Raw genomic sequence first — 21,248 nt, forward strand, 5'->3', positions numbered from 1 at the left:
TACAGCAAGGAAATGTCGCCAGTGTCCTTGGTACAATGCCTCAAGGGCCTATTTTAGAGATTAGCTAGCTTTTAAGTTTAGTCTTAGTTTCTTATATAATTATGTAAAATATGTTCATGTAAATAAAGAATTATCACAGTATTTTCCTTAAAAGAATTAAAATTATACGTTTTAAATTATTTTAGCATACTATTAGTATTTGGTTAGTCTCCTGTGAAGGCTGTGAATCCTGTGATCCTATTAAGAAACTCTCACTCACTATTAGTCACACTTCATTCGTTTCAACCACACTCAAGTTTTAATTCCTTTCGTTATTAAAACTGAAATAAATTACATATAATACGATAGAAAATGTGACCAAGGCCTCCAGTGCCTAAGGGACCGGCCACATCAGAGCGTCGCGTGTCTCGGGGCGCGCAACGGACGTCCGCGCCACGCCACCTGAGTGTAATTCAAAAAACGTCTCCTCAGTACATTTTGTATAGGAAGGACGTAAGACGCGCCCCAGGTGGCGTGGCGGCGGCGTGGCGCGCGCCGCGCCGCTTGGCGGCGCGTCTTACGTCCTGCAATCGCGGCAGATGCCTATTTCCGCTTCCGCTCGGCCACCCAGGCCACAGTTGCTGAGGTCGAAATTATCTCTCATATGAGTAATCTAATACAAAGACTCGTAGCGTAGCCTTTCATTATGTATCGTATTTTAACTTATCGCCACTCGTTCCGAAATTCCACTTCTCCGCACATGTCATCGTAATTTACTGTTTCGCTATATTTTTAACCCCCGACGCAAAAACAAAGGGGTGTTATAAGTTTGACGTGTCTGTCCGTCTGTCTGTCTGTCTGTCTGTCTGTCTGTCTGTCTGTCTGTCTGTCTGTCTGTCTGTCTGTCTGTCTGTCTGTTTGTCTGTCTGTGTGTGTGTCTGTCTGTGGCATCATAGCTCCCGAACGGATGAACCGATTTAGATTTAGTTTTTTTTGTCTGAAAGCTGAGTTAGTCGGGAGTGTTCTTAGCCATGTTTCATGAAAATCGGTCCACTATGTCGAGGTCGGGGGTTTTTCCATAATTTTTTTTTGTGGTTAGGTTATTATCTGAAATATTATCCTTATCGCCCAAATTTTTCTAATATAGGTACTTATTACAATGTTTAAAAAGTTAAAAACTAAAACTCGCAAATCAAAAGAGGGGCTTGTTTCAGTTCAATCATTTTCGTTTTCGTTGCGTCTCAAGATTTTTTTTGCTTCCTCGTTCGGTACCATAGATTGAATTGATTGTTCTTTCCCTATTTATAGAAGTATTACTTACACACGAACATCAAAAGCATATTGCTATTGTTATGTAAGTTATTACTTTTCTGTTATCGCAATAACGTAAAGAGGTTAGGGCAACGTACGACGTATGCTTTCATCGTTGAAGTAAACAGTGTTACTGAAATGCGTACAATTTCCTATTTCAATATCAATGTTTTAAGGATTTTTTGAAATGTGGACGTGGAGAAGAATGGAAGGTATAAGCTGGAAAGAGAGAAAAACAAATGAACAAGTATTGGAGCAAGTCGGAGAGAAGAGATCTCTGCTAACAATAATTGAAAATAGAAGGGGAAACATGTTGGGGCACCTGATACGGCACGATACTTACATTAAATCAATAATCGAAGGGCGAATAGAAAAGAGGAGAGGCAGGGGAAGACCGAGGCGTGCGTTTTTAGACCAACTTAAAGAGAAGACCAACGTAGTGACGTATCAGGACCTCAAAAAAGCGGCAGAGAAAAGAACGGATTGGCGATTACTCCACAGACAAGAGCCTGGCTCTTAAATAATATGATGATGATGTTTTAAGGATACAATTTATATATTATGTTCCTGCTTGGTCTTCACCATATTTTCTAATACTACGTCGGTAGCAAACAAGCATACGGTACTAATGGAAAGCGGTCATCGTAACCTATGGACGCCTGCAACTCAAGGAATGTCACATGCGCGTTGCGTTGCCAACCCATTAGAAATTTGTACACTCCTTTTTGCTGTGCTAAGTACACAGGACAGGACAAGTTCTAAGGAGGGTTCGGGTTGCCAACGACTCAAAGGACTATGGACGGAACAAATTAGTTCAGTAGGTCCTTCCGTGGCAAACAGGTATACGGCCCGCCTGATGGACAGCAGCCTTACTCACCGGCAGGAACACAACACTACGAGTAGGGTCTAGTGCTATTTTACTGCGGTATTTTGTAAGGTTTTGTTGAAGTGCAGTTCTTACTTCTGCAGTTCTTCTTCTTTGTCCTACCCATGTTCCCAGTTTATCTGGGGTCGGTCGGGTCTCACTGTACCTACACTTGCGCCAGAGAACTCGTTTCTGGGTTGTCTGAGTACTTAGGTTGTCCCGGTCCATCTCTTTCTTGATGTTGTTTCACCAAGTGGCAGCCGGCTTTCCTCTTCCCCTGGTTCTGACTTCTTACTTCTGCAGTTAATTTAAATACAGTGAAACCTGGTTAAGTGGGACCTGGATAAGTGAGAAACCTCTTTAGCTGGGACACAAGGTGCGGTCCCGACACTTTCGCACCGATTTACCTCTGTTAGTGAGACAAAACAGACCTCTATAACTGAGATTAGCCTTTTCGATTTTTTAGTCACATTTCCCTCTATTAGTGAGACAGAGTGTGTATTTTACCTCTGTTACTGAGACTATATTTAAAATGTATATTCACTTAATTGTTTGTTAAGAATTTTATAGAAATTTACCTCTGTATCTGAGATACAGTCAATCTATGACCTCTGTAACTTGGACTTTATCGAATATCTATTTCCATATTTTTAATAATTCTTAGCCCATCTGAAAATTACGCGATTGATTCTTTGTGTTTAGGTGAGTTTAAGGGTTTTCTTGGTTATTTTAAGTAATTAAAACTAAAATTTCGATTTGTAACATAAAAAATATTAAAAAAATATAACTTTCATAATATAAAATTTCTATGACACAATGACATTAAAGTCTTATATATTATTTAAAGACAAGGCTTATTTACCTTTTCGTTTAGCATGCAACTAATAATAACTATATAAAAACACCTTATCACCTCTATAACTGACACATCCCCCTATTCTGGCCTCTATTAGTGATACCCTCTGTAAGTGAGACAAACTTTGTATTATACCTATCTAACTGAGACCCTGAATAAGTGGAATACCTCTTTAAGTGAGATAAATTTTGTCGTCCCTTGAAGTCTCACTTATCCAGGTTTCACTGTAATTGCTTTTGCTGATATTCTCGGTCGATTTCGGAGTTTTCCTCAAAACAAACATTTACGAATAACCCGCGGTTCGCCACTACAAAGAAAAGCAAAATAGGATGTGTCAATCAAGGTTAAAACGCGTCGTGGACGCCGACAAGCCGAGATAATGGCCGTATTCTGGTTTTACCCTTGATTTATTTCAAACCTTACTGGTTTTTAGGATTCCGTAAAAATGGTATCTACAGAGACATGTCCAATTATTTACAGAATACAAACATAGAAAACATAAAAAAAAGGATTCGGAGTTAAAATTTATGGCTCAAAAAGGGAATTATACTTTATTATAGGATGATAAATCATTAATATATATAATAATTATAGAAACTAAGACGAATCATAAGACTTATCTTGCGGCATTGTATCAAGGATGCTGGCGACATTTCTTCGCTGTATCGGAATGATTGAATGAGTTACGTCACCAGTTACGCCATCCAAACGCTTTGCGATTTTTGCGAAATGTAGGATATGTACTGTTAAAAGGGGAAAACACCAGACATCATCAAATACAGGTTTTAATACATAATACTTAGAAAACAGAGCGTAGCTTGGTACAATTTACGGACAATTCACAGCACGACACGGTAATGGCCGACGATCCTCTGACAGCTCCACCCGCGCCAACTAGTGACGCGACACCGACCGTAGGGCTTGACACAGCAAGCACCACAATCGGTTATTAGCTCGGCCTCCCTGATGAGAATTCTTCGCCCACGAAGACCAGCAGCAGCACCACAGAACTCCTGCACCTTCTGCGCCTTCCAAGTCGTTCCATCAGACTTGTGTCGCAGCCGATTGGAGCTCAGCATATCCGATAGCTTCTAAGACAAACGAAAACGATACCAATTGGCATCTCTCACTTAGAAAGTAATCTCCTAATGTTGAGGCCACATCAGAGTTACGATTTTATTACTGTTGGCCCTTTAAATACTAGTGTGGTATTTTTTTTTTTTTTTTTTTCAACTGATGCGATATTATCCACTGTCAAGTGTTTGGCCTAAAAGGAAAACATCATGTAGGCGAATATCGCACTCACAGCCAACAACTTTTAAGGAAGGATCATAGACATTTAAAACAACTTCCTATTAAATCAAATATCAAAGTCTAAAGGATAACATCACAACATTAGACTAATGGCGGCTGTCTTAAGGAAAACATCATGTAGATAATACTCTGCTTTTAGAGTAAGCTTCATGTAGACAACTATTATTATTTCATCAAGAAACATAATTAAAACAAAAACAACCAGCAAAAGAACTTGTGCTCTTTAAGCTGCTATAGCTTAAGTTTTGTACAACAATCTCTTTAAGGTTATTAAGATCACGGGCTCTTTAAGAATTTGTATCATAAGCTCTTTAAGCTGATACGTCACATAGGCTCCCAAAGCATTAGTATCATAAGCTCTTTAAGCTGATACCTCATATAGGCTCTATAAGCTAAATTATATATGGGGCTTTTTAAGCTAATTAATATATGGGCTCTTTGAGCTAAATTACACATGGGTCTCTTTAAGCTAATTTATATATGGGGCTCTTTAAGCTAATTTAAATAATATGGGGCTCTTTAAGCATTTGTATCATAAGCTCTTTAAGCTGATACCTCACATCTCTTTAAACTAAATTATATTTATGGGAGCTCTTTAAGCATTGGTATAATAGCTCTTTAAGCTAATTTAAATATATGGGGCTCTTTAAGCATTTGTATCATAAGCTCTTTAAGCTGATACCTCATATCTCTTTAAATTAAATTATATTTATGGGGCTCTTTAGGCATTGGTATCATAGCTCTTTAAGCTGATACTTAACATGGGCTCTAAGATAATTTTATTTATTGGGCTCACTAAGAAACATTCGTATCATAGCTCGTTAAACATTGGTGTCATAGCTCGCTAAGCTGACACTCCTCACAGGGTTGTTAATCATTCGTATCATAGCTCGCTAAGCTGATACATCTTACAGGCTCGCTAAGCATTGGTGTCATAGCTCGCTAAGCTGACACTCCTCACAGGTTTGTTAATCATTCGTATCATGGCTCGCTAAGCTGATACGTCTTACAGGCTCGCTAAGCATTGGTGTCATAGCTCGCTAAGCTGACACTCCTCACAGGTTTGTTAATCATTCGTATCATGGCTCGCTAAGCTGATACGTCTTACAGGCTCGCTAAGCATTGGTGTCATAGCTCGCTAAGCTGACACTCCTCACAGGTTTGTTAATCATTCGTATCATGGCTCGCTAAGCTGATACATCTTACAGGCTCGCTAAGCATTGGTGTCATAGCTCGCTAAGCTGACACTCCTCACAGGTTTGTTAATCATTCGTATCATGGCTCGCTAAGCTGATACGTCTTACAGGCTCGCTAAGCATTGGTGTCATAGCTCGCTAAGCTGACACTCCTCACAGGTTTGTTAATCATTTGTATCATGGCTCGCTAAGCTGATACGTCTAGGCTCGCTAAGCGTTTATCCTCACGGGCTCGTGGTACGTGCAGACTCACACTGCCTCGCAGGCGAGCAGACTCACACCGCCTCGTAGGCGAGCAGACTTGCACCGCCTCGTAGGCGAGCAGACTTGCACCGCCTCGCAGGCGTGCAGATTCACACCGCCTCGTAGGCGAGCAGACTCACACCGCCTCGTAGGCGAGCAGACTCGCACCGCCGCATAGGCGAGCAGACTTGCACCGCCTCGCAGGCGTGCAGACTCACACCGCCGCATAGGCGAGCAGACTTGCACCGCCTCGCAGGCGTGCAGACTCGCACCGCCGCATAGGCGAGCAGACTGGCACCGCCTCGTAGGCGAGCAGACTCGCACCGCCGCATAGGCGAGCAGACTTGCACCGCCTCGCAGGCGTGCAGACTCGCACCGCCGCATAGGCGAGCAGACTTGCACCGCCTCGCAGGCGTGCAGACTCGCACCGCCGCATAGGCGAGCAGACTTGCACCGCCTCGCAGGCGTGCAGACTCGCACCGCCGCATAGGCGAGCAGACTTGCACCGCCTCGCAGGCGTGCAGACTCGCACCGCCGCATAGGCGAGCAGACTTGCACCGCCTCGCAGGCGTGCAGACTCGCACCGCCGCATAGGCGAGCAGACTGGCACCGCCGCTCAGGCGTGCAGACTCGCACCGCCGCATAGGCGAGCAGACTTGCACCGCCTCGCAGGCGTGCAGACTCGCACCGCCGCATAGGCGAGCAGACTTGCACCGCCTCGCAGGCGTGCAGACTCGCACCGCCGCATAGGCGAGCAGACTGGCACCGCCGCTCAGGCGTGCAGACTCGCACCGCCGCATAGGCGAGCAGACTGGCACCGCCGCTCAGGCGTGCAGACTCGCATCGCCGCATAGGCGAGCAGACTCCTGCCAGTATATTCTGTAACCACAATTCTTAGGCAATATCTGTGTTCGCCATAACATTCTATGTAAATAATAAATAAAATAAAAATAAATAAAAATGTTTAGATTAGTCGCACGAATTTAGGTAAGGTTCAACCCTTACTATTTTTTTTTATAAATGTAATTTATCTGTCTCTTTAGAATTAATTATATATATGAATTTCGAGGAGAGAGACCTGTGCTCATCTATGAAGCATTTTATAGGGGTAATAATGATGACAGCTTCGAACAGATTGATACCTATGCAACCCGATGAACGACCATGAGATAGGTACTCCAATTCAGATACTCTATCAAGAATATTGATATCTTTTTTTTAAACATGTACATGCTCACAGTGTTGACTCTAGGTATTCCAACATGGTTTAGCTATACCAAGATATCAATTGTTCTATTAAAATCACTTCCATTTCAAGACATGTAATTGTTCTATGCAAATTGATACATCAATATTTTATTGTGTATTTATCTTTTTACCAGTTAGTAGTACATTCGTTGCACTTGTCCCATGACATTGACAATTTTATACTTCAAATTATTCAAACAAAGAACTTTAGTTAAAAATTCTCAACTTGTGTCAGTCTTTGATGCTGTATCATCAAACTTGGCAACCATTAACATTTTACCTTCAGTTGCTTCTCATCAAATATTTACTTCACTGCCAATAATTCCTTGCACCATACAGTTTGGTGACAACTCCCATCATGCAGCTGGAGCAATGTGAAGCTATTTTGAATTCTAACAACATATAACATTTCACATAAATTAGATACAAATATAATTTGTCAAAATTAAATAAGTAACATTATTTTCCTTCACTCATTAACTTGATTCTCTCATGAACGCTTGAAGCTGAACTTAGATGTATCATCTACCCTGGGGCAATGTGATTATAGATAACCCAATAATTTTCATCACTAATCAAGACTTTGCTCTCACACTAAAAGGAAATATTAATTTTCCATCACAACATCATATGACCAACAATTAAGGTTTAGATGTTCTGCAAAAATCATAACATAATCATGTTCCCTGTCTATTTTATTCATTCATATTACTGCCTGATATAGCACTGTCAACATTAACAGTTGGTACCTGACTCAAAGATGACAAAAGTGAGGATAAGTCAACTCACACACTCTTTTATATCCGTATGCCACATTCTAGCAAAACAGTATAATAAATCAATGACATGAGTGACATGATCTTGTTAACAATACATATCACCTCAATCCTTCTACTTGTACATCACAGGCCCTTGGTGGTCATGCTAGCCTGTTCTATTTTATTTCTAAAACATTGACACATTAGCTCTATTTTAGTTATTCAGTGTCCATGTCCACTAATATCTCTTGGGAAGTCCAAGAGGCTCATATAATCATTTGTATGTGAGTTTTATATTTGATCAGTAATAAATTGACATTATTTTAACCATGAACTACTATTTATTACTTCAAGTTACATATTATGTGGATATCAATCACATAAAAGTGAAACCTCATATGATATAATTTGACCTTACCATGTTCAATTTTGTCCCGCTTACTATATTTTATGTACCTCCATTTACACACAACAATATTACACATATTTGTGCAATAATTTTGCAGGAACTAGGCTTCTATTATGGGTGTGCAGATTGGCAGACACCCATCCCTCTTGTTCATCTCTCTGGTAAATAATAACCTCAGGATAACATGTTTATTCTGTGAACATACAATTGAAGCAACAACTTTTCCTGAAATTACATTTATTACCAACATGCCTGCATAATTAATAATGCCACACTTCACACAACACTCAATTTTGTGAAAAGAGAAACATGCTGTTCAATAACCCATGACAGCAATGCCGGTAATGCATAAATAGGTATTCAAGATTTCATTATATTATTAATTGCAATAATAACATCCAAGGAGTAATATTCACACACCACACAGGTAGTTCTCAACTAATTACCTTCATTCAGTGCTTAAAATATTTTTAGTGACAATAATAGGTACTCAATATTAAATCACCGAACTCTCATAATGGTAACTTATGGGATAATTAATAAGCAATACTTTTTGAAGTTAAATTATAGAATCCAGTAATATTGGTAAAAACCATTAGATTTAGACAGTGTTCTAATGAAGCTCAATAATAAATCAGAAACCTTAGCTGATAAAATATCATAAGCATTTCCAACACAACTACAGAATTTTCTGCGCTTGTTACCGATGAATGGATTTTATATGATTAGGATTCAGGGCAATTATTATGGTGCCTGACTATGATGTTATTGTAGTCATCTAGCTGCCATAGTTGGCATTCATAGTCCAATATTATTATTACTGTTCTTTGAATATTATGAAGAGTAGACTAAGAGTCAATGGCAATAAAATTATTAATGACATCAGTCTATGTCAATAAAGGTAAGAATTAAGACTGCTGCTTATGCGCAATAGGTAAAAACTCTTCTTTAACAAGTGTATAACATAACCTTTCACAAGTTGTCCTTGATTGCTTAATGATATTCAAGATCTCATACAGTACATTCAGTTCTTGAACTTATCACAACATATATGAAATTATAACTTACGTGACTTGAACATCGTTCCAACAATTGAAACTACACGATAAAGCTTACCATACTCTGTAATTCTACCACCTTTTTGTATTGTATCCAAGTCGTATAACGACATACATAGCCTTCAATTACGTACTGCATCATCAGTAACTTACTTAACCTTTTCTTCTCGAAAATATGCCTTACCAAGGCTTTACCGATTATCTGTTTTCAGTATTCAATGATGAATGGCGCCAGAAGTATAGTAATTCACAAGAACCGGCGTTACTTTCGTGAACAATAATGAGTAGGCAAATACGGCTTTTACGCCAATTACAATATATCGCACGTGTAGTTCACGGATCTCACTTCTGACCTGTTAAAAGGGGAAAACACCAGACATCATCAAATACAGGTTTTAATACATAATACTTAGAAAACAGAGCGTAGCTTGGTACAATTTACGGACAATTCACAGCACGACACGGTAATGGCCGACGATCCTCTGACAGCTCCACCCGCGCCAACTAGTGACGCGACACCGACCGTAGGGCTTGACACAGCAAGCACCACAATCGGTTATTAGTACCTACCTTTATTCACGTAGAGCATAAAAAAAACATAATAAATGAATTTTTCTACAGAACCCTCGGTGTCCGGCTCAAACTCGCAGTTATCCGGTTTTTGGTTTCAGTGACACTCGAATGATAAATCACGCGGTTTCCCTGATGCATAAAAAAATGGAGTATATGCTTACAGAAAATACACACGTCAACGATTTTAGCCTCGCAGTCTAGAAAAATAATTGATGACATAAAGCTACAGTTATGAAACGGCTTGGAATAAAATAAAACATCTGGCGGGCTAGTTTTACTACGACTGCAGAGGAATATGTAGAATGCGCTCCCACCATCGGTGTTCCCTGATAAGGACGACCTCGGTCTCTTCAAAGCAAAGAGGATCGAGTATTTTTGGGAGTTACTGTCGAAGTAAAATGTGTAATCACCACGTAATCACAGTGCATAGACTGCCATCTCTTGACACAGACTTAAAACTTTTGAACCTCAGTTTTGACAACTTTATTTGGCCCATATTCTCAGCTTGATATGTTTTAAAATGTCTAATATTAATATTAGCGCCATCTAGCTGAGAGTACCCCAAAGGTGTAATGCCATCTATGCCACCGTACCTTTTTCTGTATGGTACTGAGGTTCGTTTTTTTCTTAGACTTTATCTGTCTATAAGGAGTTATATAATTATGTCTTTGCTTCAAAGCAAAGGTGAATAGGCTATTACCGAATCGGTGAGCTCCATTTTAGACTCTTCACTTTCCACGAGGTGTGACTAGGATCAATCGCCAATAAATAAACAAATAAATAAATAAACAATAAATAAATATTTTAGGACATTCTTACACAGATTGACTGAGGCCCACGGTATTTTATATTTTTATTTTATAAATACTTATATACATAGAAAACATCCATGACTCGGGAACAAATATCTGTGCTCATCACACAAATAAATGCCCTTACTGGGATTCGAACCCGGGACCGCGGCGTAGCAGGCAGGGTCACTACCGACTGCGCCAGACCGGTCGTCAAAATCCGATCAATCCATAACAAGGATCCCGCAGGGATCGATACTCGGCCCGATTCTGTTCATCTTATACACATCGGACATCGGAGCCCACATTACACACTGCAAATATCACATATATGCAGATGACACCCAGATATATATCACTTTCAAGCCTTCTGAAATTGACAGTGCCATACAAAAGCTTAATATGGACCTGGCTGGTATAGCATCTTGGGCTTCGAAGAATGGTCTAATGTTAAATGCCTCCAAAACAAAATATCTTATATTTGGCACCAAAAACCAGCTTAACAACATAAGACCTACTAAAGATGTTATTCTGTCAGGTGAACTCATAGAGAGAGTATGTGAGGCACGAAATCTAGGGTTGACAATGGACAGCGCACTACGGTATGAAAAACATGTTGCTGAATCTGTCAGACATTGTTTCTATAGGCTAAAAATACTGTACAACATAAGACCATTTGTTAACGAATCCCTGCGCACTCAATTAGTCGAAGCACTTGTCCTGTCCAAACTAAACTACATGGACTTAGTTTACGGTCCACGTCTCCTAGCAAAAACGAAGCGACTCATTCAACGGGTACAAAATGCTTGCGCTCGCTTCTGCTTCAATATTCCGCCAAGAGCCCATGTCACACCGTTTTTAAATGATCACAATATTCTTAAAATGCTTCATCGTCGAAAGCTGCATCTAGCGTGTCTTCTTTTTGGTACAATTAAACACAAATCTCCAACATATTTGTTTGAGAAGTTGTCATGGATGTCCACCCGTAGAACGTTGGGAGCCCGTAACTGCAGTGTTCAGTTAGTAACGCCTCGACACACCTCAGCAGCATTTCGTGGTAGTTTCAAGTACTTGGCCAGTCGCTGCTGGAACAACATACCTCCTCCCCTCAGGAACCTGCAAGTTAGTGTTAAATGTTTTAAGATCAAACTTAAACTATCTATACTTCAGCACCAGCGGCAGCAGGAAGCTTTCAGAAATGACACAAGTTTCTTTTAGATTAGCTAAGCGTAATACCTGTAAGTGAATTTTTCATGTGCTTGCTAAGGTTTGTACAAATGAAAAAGGATATCCGTAAATAACAAACCTGTTTTTATGTCATTTCCTCATAAACACAAAGCGCACTTGTTGCTGTCCAAATTTGTAATCCGCCTTCTTGCAATTTCATCACCACCTCGCACGTATATTGCTTCAATACATTCGACGCTCTTTACAGGTGATATTGTGTTCATTTTTAGCAACAAACACCAATATTCTTCACATGAATGTTTTTACAACAAAACACTTCTTATTTGTCGATGTATTGTTTCTTATTTTATGATATATTATTGTAACTATTATTTCTATGTAGTGATATGCCTGTTCCATGTATTATTTTTAGTAAAACTATGATTTTAATTTGGGAAAACTGTTCTATTAATACTACGGGTTTCCGAACGGTCGCCGAGCTGTCAAGTTGACTCTGTGACCAGCTGATTTCAAATATTGAAATTTAATTCTATTTTTAGCTTTAAATAGGACTTCTGCTCATTGTTAGTTAATTTAAGTAGTAAAGTATTATCAGTGATACAGTTTTGGTGAAATTGGCAACGTTACACCGAGTATTTATTGGACTTTGAGGCAGGACTACCCAACTGTCAACGAGTGATCGCAGCCGTTGGAATCTGCGTTTGAAACGGGGAGAGTATTCCGTTTTATTTATCATTTATTTCTACACTCAAACAAAGCTCATTGCTGCGGCCGTGAGCAACGTCAAACAAACAACATTGGCACCGTGCAGTTTCCCTTTGCTTGACGAACTAGTGGAAGCACAAGACGAGACAAGACACATTCGCCACAGACACTGCCGACTACTGACACACTGCACACTTTATTCATTCCTACAGCTCTCATCTCTGTCGTCATCTTGGCAAATCTTTCAATCTCTATTGAGATAAGTACTCATCCTTTTTTATTACATCTTTCAGAAAGCCAGACGAGTGACAATGGACACCGAAATTGCGACCGAAACTCGCAAGGCAACGGCACGACAACTAGAGATGCAGCTAAAAACAACAGCACAGGACCTACACGAGTCGAGGGCCTTGTCGAAGCAGTTGTTGGAGGAAAGGGAGGAAAGCGAAGTGGAGCTCCAGAAGATAATCAACAAAAACTCAGAATTGAGAAGGGAGCTGGCGGACAATGATGTGCAGCTGACTGATGCCCGCGGAGAAGTGGACCGTTTGCAAGGCACAATAGACACCTTCAACCAGTGCGCTTCGACACATGAAGTGGCCTTGGCCCGCATCACACAGTTAGAAGAAGAACTGGGTGCGGCAAATGAATAACTTAATTTGTTTAGGAAAGAGCGGGAGCACTATGATGCTTCGCAGTTACAGAATGTGTACCAAGAGTTGGTAAGCGGTGAAACACAATTGAGTAGAGACTCCAAACACATAGTATTCTTTAATAGTAGTAATAAGTTAAAAAAGTACATTAAGATTAATAGGTATATTAGGAGAACCCAAAAGCTGATCAAAGGCCAGGCATGTATTAAAAAATATAGTAAATTAAAACACACGTTAACAGTTATGAAAAACAGGGTTCAAGACTGTCATTCAGAGCTGGAAGTCAAGGAATCAAATTTTCTGAAATTAAATGCCGACATTAACAGGCTGAAAGATGAGCTTTTGGCAGTATCCACCATGTATGAGACCACTAAAAAACAAGTTGAGGAGCACATACAGGCTTTTAATAAATTGCTGCTAGAAAATAGAGATTTGGAGGAGCGGTGTAAAGCATTATTAAATGGAAAACATTGTAATTGTGGCCAAATGCCACCAGCAAAGATTATTCAAGCCGATGTGGCCCACGACACAACTAGGCATGCGGGAGTAGTTAAACAGCCCCCTAGAGCAGTCAGTAAGACTGTTGTTTTTTCAGATCAGATTGGGTTAGGAATGGGCCCATTATTAAGCTACCAGTTAGAGCAACAAGTGACAAATTACTGTTATCAAAACATTACTTTGTCTCATTTATGTGACCTTATTTCAAAGGGATGTTATGATAGCAGTACTACATTAGTAATTTTATTAGGAAATAGTCTTAATGTAGATAAGCTTAGCATAGATAAATTGATGTCCACTCTAAATGTTATTGAAAAATCTGGTGTGGGGAAAATTATATTATGTGCACTACCTTATGCAGAAAATGTATCATATGACTATAATTGTAAGATAGCTTACTACAATTCTTTAATGTACCATGCCATAGCTGTTAATAAAAAGTACCATTTCTTTGACTTAAATAAATTCATTGAGCGCTTCACGGAAGGTATTTTTGCCAAAGAAATTTTTTGTATATTTAGTGGAGTTATTGGCCTTCAATATTGAGCCAAATAGATGTAATAGTGTTATATATAAGTCTCAGTCAGCTGACAAAGCCAAGGACCCCATGCCTCATTTAAACTAGATTGTAAGACAGCGGAAAAACACCTGAGTATGAACGTTGTTCACCAGAATATTCAGGGTTTTTCCAGCAAAGAATTAGAAGTAGGATTATTTTTAGATAGTAATAATGTTGAAGTTATGTGTATTACTGAACATTGGTTGAAACAAGAACAGTTGATATTTGATTATGTTAATTTTAAATTAGCTAGTTTTTTTGCCAGAAAATCTGCTGTTCATGGTGGCTCCCTTATTATTGTTAAAAATTGTATGAAGTGTAAAGAGCGCAAAGATGTTGTAAAATATTCCATAGAAAGAACTATAGAAATTTCATGTGTTGAATTAGACAGATATATTATTGTATGTGTTTATAGACCACCATCAGCTGACTTCAGCATATTTGAATCTACAATGGAAAATGTTCTGAAGTTAGTGTGCAAGGGCCAAAAACATGTTATTGTATGTGGAGATTTTAATGTTAACTTGCTCGAGTCATCTAGTAATACTGTTAAAATGCTCTGTTTGTTTAAATCATTTAATTTATTTAATTTATTTCTTGAACCTACCCGGGTAGGTGTGACTAGTGCAACATGCCTAGATAATATTTTTTGTAACTGTGAATGTATAGATAAGAAATTATTTAACTGTTTTCATTCCGATCACAGCGGCCAAAGGGCAGCTTTCTTAAACGTTATTCATGATACTCCACAAACAATAACATATAGACCCATTACTGGATCTCGCTTGGAATCATTCAAAAATGAAATTCAACATAGTTTGTCTATAATACCATTTTCGCATTATGACTGTAATCATTTGTATCAAGAAGTTTTCAATGTAATTCTGAATCAATTTAATAACAATTTCAAAGTGAAATCTATTAGTGGGTCAAAAGTTAAAACAAAGTTTAGTGAATGGGCTACTGTAGGTATTCACAAAAGTAGAAAAAGACTTTATGAACTTTATGGTGAGAGAGAGCTGAACAAGAATTCAGAATTCCTGGACTATGTAAGAAACTACTCAAGAATCTTCAAGAAAGTGTGTTTAACTGCCAAGAAAAACTTTATTAGTTCTAAATTGAAAGTGTCGGACAACAAAGTGAAAACAACTTGGAGTATTATAAATAAAGAAGCTGGTAAATGTAAATCACGCGATTGTCAAGTCAACATTGTATCAGATAATCAACAAATAGTGTCGAACAGCGATGTTGCCTCGGCATTCGAAGATTATTTCTCAAACATAGCCGTTAACACCACAAAATGTTTACATTCTTCTGCGGCTCAAGCCCATTCATTACTTTGTGCTAATGTTAAGAAATGTAATAATTCATTTGAATTTAGTCAAGTAGACTCTGTAAATATTGTTAAAACATTCAAGTCACTCAATTTAAAGAAAACGGAAGACTTATGGGGAACATCAGTTAAAGTAATTAGTCATGTCATAGATATAATAGCACCTTACTTGGCCGTAATATATAATATTTCAATTTCACAAGGCACCTTTCCAGATCTTATGAAATGTAGCAAAGTCATACCGCTTTTTAAATCGGGTGATTCGAGTGATATAACCAATTTCCGTCCCATATCAATACTTCCTGTTCTAAGTAAAGTCTTTGAGAAGCTAATGTTAAATGATCTACTGGGACACTTCAACAGACATAGATTACTTACAAGCAAACAGTTCGGTTTCACAAGGGGCCGTTCTACGACCGATGCTGCTTCGGTACTCATTAAACATATATATAATATTTGGGAAAATTCTTGTGATGCAATTGGCATATTTTGTGATCTTTCAAAAGCCTTTGATTGTGTGGATCATGGAACGCTCATTTTTAAATTAGAACACTATGGTTTGTCTATAAATGCCCTAAACTTTATGTCTTCTTACCTTAGCAATAGAACACAAACAGTAGTTGTTAACAAAACTCGCTCTAGCGGGACTGTTGTCCAATTAGGAGTGCCACAAGGCTCAATTTTAGGTCCATTCCTGTTTTTGGTTTATATAAATGATTTGCCATGTATAGTAAAAAACTTTTGTGAAATAGTACTTTTTGCTGATGATACATCACTGCTTTTTAATGTTGACCGAAAATCTACGGATTACAATGTAATTAATAGCACGTTAGCTGATGTACTGCAGTGGTTTACTGTCAACAATTTACTTCTTAATTCTAAGAAAACCAAATGTATTCGATTCTCTCTGCCGAATGTTAAACCAATCGATACAAAAATACTTTTGAATGATGAATGCTTAGAGATGGTAGATACAACACTGTTCCTTGGCTTAACATTGGACAAAAATCTACAATGGAGTCCTCATATAAGGAAACTAGCAAGCAAATTAAGTTCAGCCGCATACGCCGTTAGGAGAATCAGGCAACTGACTAATGTTGAGACAGCTCGCCTAGTGTATCATAGTTATTTTCACAGTGTAATGTCATACGGTATTCTGGTTTGGGGCAAAGCAGCTGACATACAGACTATCTTTGTATTACAAAAGAGAGCCAATCGTTCTATTTACAACTTAGGAACACGTGAATCAGTAAGAGAACTCTTCAAAGAAATTAATATCTTAACTGTAGCTTCCCAATACATTTATGATAGTATAATTTATGTTGTTAAGAATTTAGACTGTTTCACTAAGAATTCTGATATCCATAATTATAACACTAGAAACAAAAATAAGCTTGCCATAAAGAAGTTTCGTGTCCGTAAAGTACAGAAGTCATTTGTTGGGCAATGCATTCATTTTTATAATAAGTTACCTGACACTGCTTTGAGATTACCCCTCCCAGCTCTTAAGAACTACTTAAAAAAATCATTGATGTTAAAGGCTTATTACAGAGTCGAGGACTATTTGACAGACAAACATGCATGGCCCGAACCAGAAACTACAAAAAACGAATAGCAATTAAAATAATTGTATTATGTATAGAGGACACAGTTCAGATAAGAAAGCACATCAAATATTTTATATTTTATGTTGTGTAGGTAAATTACATATTTAATGATATTGAGATTCATATTATCTTTTTCTTCTGTGACAATTTGATATGTTTTCTCTGAAGAAGAACGACGTATTATTAAGCAATAATATAATTTATTGAAATTAATTTCCATAGAGTACCTAGTCTGTTCATATTCTTTGATGAATACTTTTGCATGTTAAATTGTATCTTGTTATTTAATGCATGTTAGTTATAAGATGTAATGTTTTGAAAAGAAGTTGCCCGCCGAGTTTCTTGCCGGTCCCATAGTGGATACCCCCCTCCCAACTGACGGGGGACTGAAATCTTCTCGAGGCTGAGGCGTAGGGTTAGAGCCGGCGTAGCTTTATTTGACGTTCATATGCGCATTGTAATATGCCTACTTGAAAAATAAATATTTCATTTTCATTTTTCATTTACGCGCAACATGGTCTTCACAAAATTGTCATCAATGTCATCATGACAATTAACGCGCAGGCGCAAGATGGCGCCGATTGTGACCAACGACAAATGGACGCGTTCAGGCTGTTAAGGCCGTGTTGCACGTTTATGCGTCCGTGGCACACAAATGGTCTCGCCGGAAGATCAGCGCTGACCCTGTGGTTAGCATTACGCTGAGGCGGGACCATTTCGTGGTAAACAATTATATGAATGTGTTTTATTTTTCTTTGTTTTTTAATTATTATTTTTTCTTTTAACTTCTGAATGTGCTTTTATTGTTTTATATGTGTTGTATGTTGTTTATCACAAATAAATGATTGATTTATGATTTATGATTTATGATTTATTCATTTTTTAGCGCCATCTATTAAATACTTTCATAACTAGACTGATGATGCCTACAATTTTTTTTAATGTGTATTGACGTGATATCATGATATTAAAATAAAGAAGCATGTCATTTGTTCTTATAAAAAATAAGAACACGCAAAAATATTTAGGGAAAATATGATTTTGGCCACTTCCTTGCTGCGGAACAGCGCCATCTAGTTTGAAGCCTAAAAGTCCCATACATTTCAAGGGTACGCTGTTTTGTATGGGCTTTGTCTGTTCCGATTTGTATTGTCCTTGGTCAATAATAAAAAAAAACCGGCCAAGAGCGTGTCGGGCCACGCTCAGTGTAGGGTTCCGTAGTTTTCCGTATTTTTCTCAAAAACTACTGAACCTATCAAGTTCAAAATAATTTTTCTAGAAAGTCTTTATAAAGTTCTACTTTTGCGATTTTTTTCATATTTTTTAAACATATGGTTCAAAAGTTAGAGAGGGGGGACGCACTTTTTTTTCCTTTAGGAGCGATTATTTCCGAAAATATTAATATTATCAAAAAACAATCTCAGTAAAACTTTATTCATTTTTAAATATCTATCCAACAATATATCACACGTTGGGGTTGAAATGAAAAAAAATATCAGCCCCCACTTTACATGTAGGGGGGGTACCCTAATAAAACATCTTTTTCCATTTATTATTTTTGCACTTTGTTGGCGTGATTGATATACATATTGGTACCAAATTTCAGCTTTCTAGTGCTTACGGTTACTGAGATTATACGCGGACGGACGGACGGACGGACGGACGGACAGACAGACATGGCGAAACTATAAGGGTTCCTAGTTGACTACGGAACCCTAAAAAAGGTTTATGTTACGCCCAGAAGGTGCTTCTTCACTCTTGATTTGAAGGTTCTATGAGTTGTATGAGCATCGTTCCATCTGGTTCCATCGAGGGTTAAAATAGATCAAGGCACTGATTTTTGTGTTACCACAATATAGTATTTTATGCAACTGGCGTTTAAGTGAGGTCAAAAAAGACGAGTGGCGTGAGTAACAATTTAAGGCGAAGCCGAAAATTGTTAATAAAAACGCCACGAGTATTTTTTGACTCAGTTAAACACCGGTGCATAATTATAATACTTTTCCTACGACCATTCAATTAGTTGTTCATAATTTTCTAAAATTACTTTCGTGAAATTCGCTCTGTCCTGTATTTTGACTTGTCGGCCTCCCCTCTAGTCTGTTCCTGCTGCATTCACCCTGCCGCCCGCACTCCCCCGCGCGGCCGCTAGCCCCCGGCGCCCCGCGAACCCTGCCATATCTATTAAAGGTTTCCTAACAATGCTTTAAGAGCTATATCGTATGCGTGGGTGCGCGGGGCGCCGGGCGGGGGCTGGCATCTTTTATGTAAGGTTTTAAAGATCTATGCACGACACTGTAAATGATGAATAACACTACGGGAGTAGAAAAAACATTTTTCATTTTTTAATTTTTTTTTTTTACTGGTCGCATCAAAAGCGAGTACCTAAGCGATGAGCTACCGTTGATAGAAATGAACAAAAGATAGCCGCTCCCGTGTGGATAAAAGAGTCGTTATAGCGCGAGCGAGTCGCCCGAGCGATAATAGTTATTTTCCCCTCACTATCTCGGAAACACGTGTTTTGTCCTTTAATACCAGCGGGTAAAAACGCATTTTATCCACTAGTGGGTAAAGTAATTTGACCTTGAATAAAGTCAAATTAACTGCTTTAAAATTGATAAAAGTAGGTTAATCTAGTAATAAAGATGACTTACCACCTGTGGAACTACTGGAAGCAGTGATAAACGCATTTTTTGCGTTGTAGTTTCCTCGCTGTAGTGAGGGGAAAAGTTTTGTGTTACACTCGGGTGCAAATGTATTTTACTTCTCGTGTGTTAAAAAACTCGCAAGTTCAGGATTCTATTCTCGAACCACTCGCTTCGCTCGTGGTTCAACTATAGAATCCTCTCACTTGCTCGTTTTTCAATTCCACACTCGGCGTTAAAATACAACTTTGCCCCCTTGTATAACAAATAACTATTGTTATACAAGGGTGCAAAGTTGTATTTTAACGCCGAGTGTGAAATTGAAAAACGAGCAAGTGAAAGGATTCCATAGATGAAACACGAGCGAAGCGAGTGGTTCGAGAATAGAATCCTGAACTTGCGAGTTTTTTAACACACGAGAAGTAAAATACATTTGCACCCGAGTGTAACACAAAACTATTCCCCTCACTATAGCGAGGAAACTACAACGCAAAAAATGCGTTTATCACTGCTTCCAGTAGTTCCACAGGTGGTAAATCATCTTTATTACTAGATTTACCTACTTTTATCAATTTTAAAACAGTTAATTTGACATTATTCAAGGTCAAATTACTTTACCCACTAGTGGATAAAATGCGTTTTTACCCGTTGGTATTAAAGGACAAAACACGTGTTTCCGAGCTCTTTTTTTTATTTACACGCTATATTTCCGAGCTCTTAACCCGTCAACCTTCAAATCTAGGGTGAACAGGCATCTTCTGAGCTAGCTCACTCCATCATAGGCCACGGCTTTGCTAGTCTGTGGCCAAGAGTTAGCCCATTTATAATAATAATAAAAAAAACACGGAAGCGACTACCTCTTGTTCGTTTCTATTGCCGATATTGAGAGTGGGATCAGTGCCTTAGTCCATACAATTTTTTTTTTCAATCAAATATATTTATTTCGTTATCACAGGTAACAATTAGGTGACAATATGTTATATTATTTATATCAGCCATGATGAGCCGTGTAGGCGTACGAAATATAATTTGGCAATATATTTACAAAGCAGATCGTAAAATAATTACCTTATATAAATGGGAAAGTGTGTGTGTCTGTTTGTCCGTCTATCACGGCAAAACGGAGTCACTAATTGATGCGATTTTTTAAGTGAAGATAGTTGAAGGGATGGAGAGTGACATAGGCTACTTTGTGTCTAATTCTAACCCCCCACTTCTCTAAAATGGAGGGTGGAAATTGGTCTGGAGCATTCCGCAATTTTCGAATTTAACGCAAGCGAAGCCGTTCGCAAAAGCTAGTAATAGCCGCCTTAATGAACAGCCATAGTATGGTACGACCAAACGATGGAACGCTGTGTGTGCGATCTGGTGTATGACGCTTTCCTTTTTTCTTTTTATTAATTTAATGTGTTCTGTCCTGTTCTGTTTGTTATTATTCCTTTGTATACTTAGATCTTTC

The 21,248-nt window shown here is 38.5% G+C and overlaps 1 protein-coding gene across 4 annotated transcripts; it reads right to left on the reverse strand.

Moving 5' to 3' along the window:
* Positions 1–3,909: 3,909 nt before the first annotated feature.
* Positions 3,910–9,355, reverse strand: LOC125242100. 4 transcript variants are annotated; one of them, XM_048150808.1, is made up of 2 exons: positions 5,905–9,355; positions 3,910–4,099 (listed from the first exon to the last, which is right to left on the reverse strand). In XM_048150808.1, exons 1-2 carry the CDS (start codon positions 6,614–6,616, stop codon positions 4,056–4,058), a joined length of 756 nt encoding a protein of 251 aa, XP_048006765.1. In that variant the 5' UTR covers positions 6,617–9,355; the 3' UTR covers positions 3,910–4,055. The 4 variants fall into 4 exon arrangements, with proteins under 4 accessions (XP_048006765.1, XP_048006764.1, XP_048006763.1 ...); XM_048150807.1 differs by having other exon boundaries at positions 3,952–4,099; positions 5,775–9,355; XM_048150806.1 differs by having other exon boundaries at positions 3,952–4,102; positions 5,775–9,355.
* Positions 9,356–21,248: the final 11,893 nt, after the last annotated feature.

Source organism: Leguminivora glycinivorella, unplaced genomic scaffold (genome assembly GCF_023078275.1).
Source record: "Leguminivora glycinivorella isolate SPB_JAAS2020 unplaced genomic scaffold, LegGlyc_1.1 Scaffold6, whole genome shotgun sequence".
Classification (NCBI taxonomy): domain Eukaryota; kingdom Metazoa; phylum Arthropoda; class Insecta; order Lepidoptera; family Tortricidae; genus Leguminivora; species Leguminivora glycinivorella.